The sequence below is a fragment of the Limulus polyphemus genome, unplaced genomic scaffold, assembly GCF_000517525.1.
Source record: "Limulus polyphemus unplaced genomic scaffold, Limulus_polyphemus-2.1.2 Scaffold10093, whole genome shotgun sequence".
Taxonomy (NCBI): Eukaryota; Metazoa; Arthropoda; class Merostomata; order Xiphosura; family Limulidae; genus Limulus; species Limulus polyphemus.
Window position 1 is genome coordinate 9,244 of NW_013675703.1, and position 8,926 is coordinate 18,169.

An 8,926-nucleotide genomic window follows, 5' to 3' on the forward strand; every position below is an offset into this window, starting at 1 on the left:
TTTTATGGACGAACACAGTATTATTAGTATTGTTGATCAGGGTTGCTATGGGTGAACACTATTATCAGCATTGTTGGTCAGGGTTGCTATGGATGAACACAGTATTATCAGCAATGTTGATCAGGGTTGCTATGGGTTAACACAGTATTATCAGTATTGTTCATCAAGGTCGCTATGGATGAACACAGTTTTATAGTTGTTGATCAGGGTTGCTATGGACAAACACAGTATTATCAGTATTGTTGATCAGGGTCGCTATGGATGAACACAGTTTTATAATTGTTGATCAGGGTTGCTATGGACAAACACAGTATTATCAGTATTGTTGATCAGGGTCGCTATGGATGAACACAGTATTATCAATATTGTTGATCAGGGTTGCTATGGACAAACACAGTATTATCAATATTGTTGATCAGGGTTGCTATGCATGTTTTTCAAATTAGTAACCAAGAAAGTTAGTCATTCATTACTAGTGTTTGTGCTTACTGGAGAGTAAATGTTCTAGTTTGGGGTGTTTTTTTTACTCAACCTAGTCTCTTTTAGTTTATAATATTGTTAAATGCTGTCCTCTGTTTATGTTCTAACACTGTCCCATTTTATTATTTTTTTAGTTTTCCTTCTTTTTTTTTTTTGTTTGGTTTTATGACCCGTTTGTTTATAGAACCTAGACCGAGAGGATTCTTACCTTGTGAATGATGTAGAACTTATGGCCAACACTTTGCGGTCAGACATAGGTTTTCTTAGCTCCAACTGGCGTATGCTTGGACGTCCAACTGTATCAATAATTCTTCATCATCATCATCTGGGTAGGTCATCATTGAGCCATAATGACTGTTAATACAGAGAATGCATATTTTTTAAATCTGGAGATTTATATTTTCCAGTGAGCACAGTTCATGCATGAAATTAAAGAAACATGTTTGTCATTTCCTGAAGTTTTTAGCTTATGTTAACCAAACTTATTTATAGATATCTCATTAAAAGTAAAATTATAAAACAGGAATTTATGAGATATAAGTGCTTCTACATTTAGTTTCAAACATTTTTTATTTTATTTTCAAACAGTTATCATTATTAATACATGTTAATTTGTAATATTAAGTAAAGATTAAGCATATATCTAAGTAATATGTGAACATACATTACAGTTTTGTTTTATAGTAATTGTTTTTGTTTAATATAAAACCAAAGAACCTTTTGTACTTTAACATTTCTGTATTTTTATATTTAAACATATTCTTTGTTTACTGATCTGGTGAAGTATTTATGTCTGGTGTTTAAGTACTAGATCATCTTAAAGGTAGATTTAATTCTAGTCTTGAAGTGTTTTTAGTTGTGACATCATATTAGTTTCTGAAGCAGTTCCATCTGTTGAGGTAATTTAAAAGCTTTTTTTCAGCATTGCACAATTGTAGTCAAGAAATTTAGTTCTAGTTTGCTACAGTTTTCTTTTCTCCTGTTAAAAATTAATCTAATGTAAAAAATTTTTCACAATCATGGAAAAATAAAAGCAAATGAGAATGAAACTTGTTATTGGAGAAAAATGTCCCATTAGAATATAAATGTTTCAAATTGCTGTTCTACAAACATAATTTCTATGAAACTTTTGTGTTGATACAGAGAATGATAAAATTCCATTGGCTATGGTCTCTACCATCAAAAAACTAAAAAGTGGATACATTAATGGCACCAGGTAAGATATTATTACTAACAACAGTTGATCTGTGCTTAACTTTTAATTAAATGTTTGATATTTCTTTCAGTAACGAGATAGTGAAAAGTTATGTAAAACACTCAGAAAGGTCATACAATAAGAGCTGACATCATCGCAGAGTCCAACATGTTTCCTATTTGTACAGATGGTACACAATATATGTAAGATATAGGAATAGTACATAAAACGTATGCACACAATATGTGTTGTGAAGACACAATACAAAGAGCTAGTGAACAACTATGAGCATAGTAAATATTAAGTCATTTCTTCCTTACCATATCTTGTTAAGATTAAGTCACTTCTTCCTTACCATATCTTGTTAAGATTAAGTCACTTCTTCCTTACTTCAACACAACAATGTAGAATACCACATATCATGCGACAATTAATCATACAAAATGTACAGCAGATGGTGTTTCAATATTCTTGTGTTTAACTTAACTTTCACATTCAAATTGTCTTTTGTTTGACTTTGTTGCTAGAACATCAGTGGACATAGTTCTAGCAACAGTTGCATGGGGTTTAAGTTTGTGAAAACTTGCAAAAATATAAAATCTATTTATTTTGTTTATGGATAAAGGATGTAAGTTTTGTTAATTTACAAATTATCCCATATAAGTGTTGAATCCTTGTTAAGTTCTGTATTTCTCCAGAAAAATGTTGATGTAAGGTTATCAACTTATTGTAACTTTTACAGAGTGGCTCTGGGAACTCTTGATGAATTTCTAAGCACATCTTGCATCACAAGTTTGAGTTTTCTAGGTAATCAAGAGGAAGGTGATCCTGACAGTAAGTATGGAATAAAACTTAGGTAGTGATATGGAATACAACATAAAACATAGGTAGTGATATGGAATATAACATAAAACTTAGGTAGTGATATGGAATACAACATAAAACATAGGTAGTGATATGGAATATAACATAAAACTTAGGTAGTGATATGGAATATAACATAAAACATAGGTAGCGATATGGAATATAACATAAAACTTAGGTAGTGATATGGAATATAACATAAAACATAGGTAGTGATATGGAATATAACATAAAACATAGGTAGTGATATGGAATACAACATAAAACTTAGGTAGTGATATGGAATACAACATAAAACATAGGTAGCGATATGGAATATAACATAAAACATAGGTATTGATATGGAATATAACAAAACATAGGTAGTGATATGGAATACAACATAAAACTTAGGTAGTGATATGGAATACAACATAAAACATAAGTAGCGATATGGAATATAACAAAACTTAGGTAGGGATATGGAATATAACATAAAACTTAGGTAGTGATATGGAATATAACATAAAACATAGGTAGTGATATGGAACATAACATAAAACGTTGGTAGTGATATGGAATATAACATAAAACATAGGTAGTGATATGGAACATAACATAAAACATAGGTAGTGATATGGAACATAACATAAAACATAGGTAGTGATATGGAATGTAACATAAAACATGGGTAGTGATATGGAATATAACATAAAACATAAGTAGTGATATGGAACGTAACATAAAACATAGGTAGCGATATGGAATGTAACATAAAACATGGGTAGTGATATGGAATATAACATAAAACATAAGTAGTGATATGGAATGTAACATCAATTTCCACATGTTCATAGTAGGTCATAATATGGATTGTGGTCTAATTGTCTTGTGTTGAACATGAAGTACCACACTGTGACTAATGTTAATTTGGAAGTGTTGTTAACTTACATGAAGTACCACACTGTGACTGATGTTTAGTTTGGAAGTGTTGTTAACTTACATTAAGTACCACACTGTGACTGATGTTTAGTTTGGAAGTGTTGTTAACTTACATGAAGTACCACACTGTGACTGATGTTTAGTTTCGAAGTGTTGTTAACTTACATGAAGTACCACACTGTGACTGATGTTTAGTTTCGAAGTGTTGTTAACTTACATGAAGTACCACACCATGACTGATGTTTAGTTTGGAAGTGTTGTTAACTTACATTAAGTACCACACTGTGACTGATGTTTAGTTTGGAAGTGTTGTTAACTTACATGAAGTACCACACTGTGACTGATGTTTAGTTTCGAAGTGTTGTTAACTTACATGAAGTACCACACTGTGACTAATGTTCATGCTGTGACTGATGTTTAGCTTGGAAGTGTTGTTAACTTACATGAAGTACCACACTGTGACTAATGTTCACGCTGTGACTGATGTTTAGTTTGGAAGTGTTGTTAACTTACATGAAGTACCACACTGTGACTAATGTTCACGCTGTGACTGATGTTTAGTTTGGAAGTGTTGTTAACTTACATAAAGTACCACACTGTGACTAATGTTCACGCTGTGACTGATGTTTAGCTTGGAAGTGTTGTTAACTTACATGAAGTACCACACTGTGACCGATATGTTCACGCTGTAACTGATATGTGGAACTTGGAGAAATTTGTTATGTTTATAAATAAAATCTGCATCAAGCCAAAAGTCAACGATTATTATTATTATTATAAAATTTTATTTCTTACCTAATAAACATATTTGTGGTTTGTTAGTAGCAATCTACCAGTTTGTACGTTTTTTCCTTTTACTATTGTCTTACAACTTTGTGTCAATAACTATTATTAGAATTTTTATATTTTACCTGACAGATGTGTTCATGATCTGTAAGTAGCAGTTTTTACTGTATAATTTTTATTATGTATTTGAAAGATTTTTCTGTATTATGTTCGTAACTGTCCATCAAATAGTTTCTTGATGTTATATATTTTTCAATATTTGGTTTTTATCCACTATTTCACAAGAAAAGATAAGTCACTATGAATTGATTAAAATTATGGTTTATTAGGTTTACATCTCATGGTGAAAGAGTATTTGGAACGTGAACTACACAAACCACTCAGTCGTCCTTCGCTCCCAAAGAAACGTCCAAAGAGAAAACTGAGTATGATCCGTAGCAGACGTTCGGGAATCTCTGGAATCATTAAGCGCACGCGATCCATCCAGGTGGACCAGTATGATCCAGGCAAGTCAAGTATGGAGAATAGTAGGAAAGATGGTGGGTAATATAATTTCATTTACTTGTGATATGCATGGACTGGATTACAGGGCCAGGTGGCACCACTGTGCATGTACTATTATGCCCTGGTTGGCGGTGTGGAGTGGACTGTACCAGAAGCATGAAAGATCAAACGTTTGGTGGGTTAAAATTTAGTTAGCATGCTGCTGTTCTTAAGGAACTTTTTATACATTGATATATTTGAAATATAGTTTCTCTTTAACCCTTTCACTGCCCATTGTACAGTATTATGTCAACATTGACCTCTCATTAAAATAAATTGATAACTCATAAAAGTCTCCAAATCTGAACAGACATTTTGAAATACATGCTTGTTTGTTTATTTGATAAATTTATGAAATATACTGAAGTCAAAACGATAGTGTAACATAAAGTATTCCCCTAACTGCTAGCCAATGAGCTATAGGTTCTGTTTCTGAAGATTCATCAATATCTCTTTCATTCTTACACTATCTATCATATATGCTAGATTATTGTTTATTAGACAAAATGATTAATTGTTCGATAAAGATATATTTAGATATAGTTTATATCTTTGCACACCACTGTTTGTTTTTTTATCTGTTTCATTCTAACAAACATACAAAAAATTAGAACAGGCCTTATCATACAGGAAGAAAGATGTGAGTAGTTATTATAAGTAATACATTGTGCATTAGCCGATTTTATTAAAAGAAATAGTGCAATAGAATATATTTTGAAGCATTAAAACTAATACATATATACAGTATTTATATTATTCTATCTTATATGTAAAACATATCTTTGTCCTGTGCAACTGTTTCAAGTAGTAGAGATTAGCGTACATAGTGAGGCATCTGCTTTATGCTATTTACCCTTTCACGGATTTCTTAACTACAAACGATTACCTTCTTCTTTAGGTGTCAAAATACCATAGTAAAAATTTCTATGTGCAGACATTAGTCTACAGAAGCAACAACTTGAACAACACAAACACACAAGGAAACCTAGTAAGTTAATTCATTACACAAATAATATAAAACTGTTAATAGCTTACATTACTTTACATTACACAGGGCATTCCAAGCTTCATGATGTACTAACAAAAGAGATTTGAAATGTCCATTCCACTATTAAGAAGAAGAGATTGTGAGAAAGAAAATATTCTTAAGTTTCAGATGATATATCTGTGATTTTGATAACTTTGGAAACATGAATGTTATAATAAAAACTGTGTGTTTTGTTGAATTTTACAGTTCTTGACATCACAAACTTCAAAAATTCACTGTTTCTAAACAACCTTAATTAAGTAAACTTCTAATTTGTTCTAAATCTACACATTTTTAGCTTTGTTTCATCTTTTTTTTGTTTATAATTTGGATTAAGTGATTTATGGAACACAGACATTTCTCTTAATTCAAGTTTACAAAAGTAGCCAAACACATAAAAATAATTTTAAGTATAAAAAGTATCAATAAACTATAAATAATTTCATTTAATCTTGATATATTGACAGTTTTCTTTCAATCAGCCACTAAAGACCAGATTTTGAACCGAGCCAGACTAACCTATCAAGGTTGGATCCAAATATCATTTGAAAATTAATTATTCCAAATACTGAGGGTTAAAAAATGACAAAGTGATTAATTAGTTTTTGAAAGTAATCTTTTCTTCAACTTAAAAATATCCATGCTGTGAAAGTAGAAACAAAAGAACATGTTGTTGTAAAGAAAATAGAAATAGATAACATGTTGTTGTAAAGAAAGTAGAAACAAAAGAACAAGTTGTTGTAAAGAAAGTAGAAATAATAGATAACATGTTGTTGTAAAGAAAATAGAAATATTAGATAACATGTTGTTGTAAAGAAAGTAGAATGAATAGATAACATATTGTTGTAAAGAAAGTAGAAATAATAGATAACATGTTGTTGTAAAGAAAATAGAAATATTAGATAACATGTTGTTGTAAAGAAAGTAGAATGAATAGATAACATTGTTGTAAAGAAAGTAGAAATAATAGATAACGTTGTTGTAAAGAAAGTAGAGACAAAAGAACACGTTGTTGTAAAGAAAGTAGAATGAATAGATAACGTTGTTGTAAAGAAAGTAGAATGAATAGATAACATGTTGTTGTAAAGAAAGTAGAAAATGGACAACATATTGTAGATATATAATTGAACTAAAGGAAACGTGATCTAAAACTTAAATGTATACAACAGATTTATATGTGTGTGTGTGTGTGTTTAACATTTTTGTATCTAACAATGTTATTTATGTTCATGTATGTGTCTTGTTTAACGTTGTACAGTAGCCCAATTGTAAGATATTTTTGCTATGTACAAGCACAGAATTTACAACTTTCAGCATCATTTTGCCTGATAAATACTAATATTTTGTTTGTTTGTTTGGCCATATTTTCTAACTTGCGATACCAGTTTCATAAAGCATTTATACTTTTAATAAATTTATCTTCCAGAAATGTATATTTAAATATTTTTCTTTGCTGTCTTATACATTTCTTACGTCCATAAAAGTACTTAGTCTTATGTTTCTCTTGAAAGGTGATAGAACTTGTTCATTTACACAAACTTAGAATATTTTTTAATTATATTATGACTTTAATGGTGAAGTTCCACAGTTTAGAACAGTAGATTCATTTCTTAATGTACCACATACTTTCAATTTGTAATTCATCAGATTGAATAACTACAATCGTGTCTTTATCTTTGAGTGTTCGTTTTAGTGGATGTTTCTATTTCACTTACTTTAGCCGTACTACTGTGCTGTTTATTGGCTATTTCTTAAGCTTTACTACTCACTTCTGAAGCTGTGCTGTTTATTGACTATTTCATAAGCTTTACTACTGACTGCTTCGAAGCTGTGCTAATTATTGACTGTTTCTTAAGCTTTACTACTGACTTCTGAAGCTGTGCTGCCTTTGACTGTTTCTTATGCTTTACTACTGACTTCTGAAGCTGTGTTATTTGTTAACTGTTTCTTAAGCCTTTTTACTAACTTCTGAAGTTGTGCTACTTTTTAAATGTTTCTTAAGCTTTACTACTGACTTTGAAGTTGTGCTATTTATTGACTATTTCTTAAGCTTTACTACTGACTGCTTTGAAGCTGTGCTAATTATTGACTGTTTCTTATGCTTTACTACTGACTTCTGAAGATGTGCTGCCTTTGACTGTTTCTTATGCTTTACTACTGACTTCTGAAGCTGTGCAACTTGTTAACTGTTTCTTATGCTTTACTACTGACTTCTGAAGCTGTGCAACTTGTTAACTGTTTCTTATGCTTTACTACTGACTTCTGAAGCTGTGCAACTTGTTAACTGTTTCTTATGCTTTACTACAAACTTCTGAAGCTGTGCTACTTGTTACCTCTTTATTATGCTTTACTACTGACTTCTGAAGCTGTACTATTTGTTAACTGTTTCTTAAGCCTTTTTACTGACTGCTTTGAACCTGTGCTACTTATTAACTGTTTCTTCTGTTTTACTACTGACTTCTGAAACTGTGCTACTTGTTACCCATTTCTTATGCTTTACTACTGACTTCTAAAGCTGTGCTATTTGTTAACTGTTTCTTAAGCCTTTTTTACTGACTGCTTTGAAGCTGTGCTACTTATTGACTGTTTCATATGCTTTACTACTGATTTCTGAAGCTGTGCTATTAATTGACTGTTTGTTAAGCCTTACTGCTGTCTGTTTTAGATATCTGTTATGGATCGTTTATTTTTCTTATTACTGTCTGTTTTAGATCTATGTTACTGACTGACTGTTTCTTATCCTAACTACTGTCTGTCTTAGATCTATGTTACTGATTGACTGTTTCTTATCCATACTGCTTACTGTCTGTTTTAGATCTATGTTACCAACTGACTGTTTCTTATCCTTACTACTGTCTGTCTTAGATCTATGTTACTGATTGACTATTTCTTATCCATACTGCTTACTGTCTGTTTTAGATCTATGTTACTGACTGACTGTTTCTTATCCATACTGCTTACTGTCTGTTTTAGATCTATGTTACTGACTGACTGTTTCTTATCCTAACTACTGTCTGTCTTAGATCTATGTTACTGACTGACTGTTTCTTATCCATACTGCTTACTGTCTGTTTTAGATCTATGTTACTGACTGACTGTTTCTTATCCTA

At 31.0% G+C, this 8,926-nt stretch overlaps 1 protein-coding gene across 1 annotated transcript in view; it reads left to right on the forward strand.

The window, feature by feature from the left end:
* Window positions 1–8,926, forward strand: part of LOC106476229 (probable phosphorylase b kinase regulatory subunit alpha) — a gene marked incomplete at its 5' end in the record, with an annotated part of 20,260 nt that overhangs the window by 8,649 nt on the left and 2,685 nt on the right. Inside the window, 4 exons of the mRNA XM_022380160.1 lie at window positions 665–809; window positions 1,624–1,696; window positions 2,418–2,509; window positions 4,576–4,785. Of these exons, the coding sequence (XP_022235868.1) occupies window positions 665–809; window positions 1,624–1,696; window positions 2,418–2,509; window positions 4,576–4,785 (520 nt within the window). The remainder of the gene's footprint in view (window positions 1–664; window positions 810–1,623; window positions 1,697–2,417; window positions 2,510–4,575; window positions 4,786–8,926) is intronic.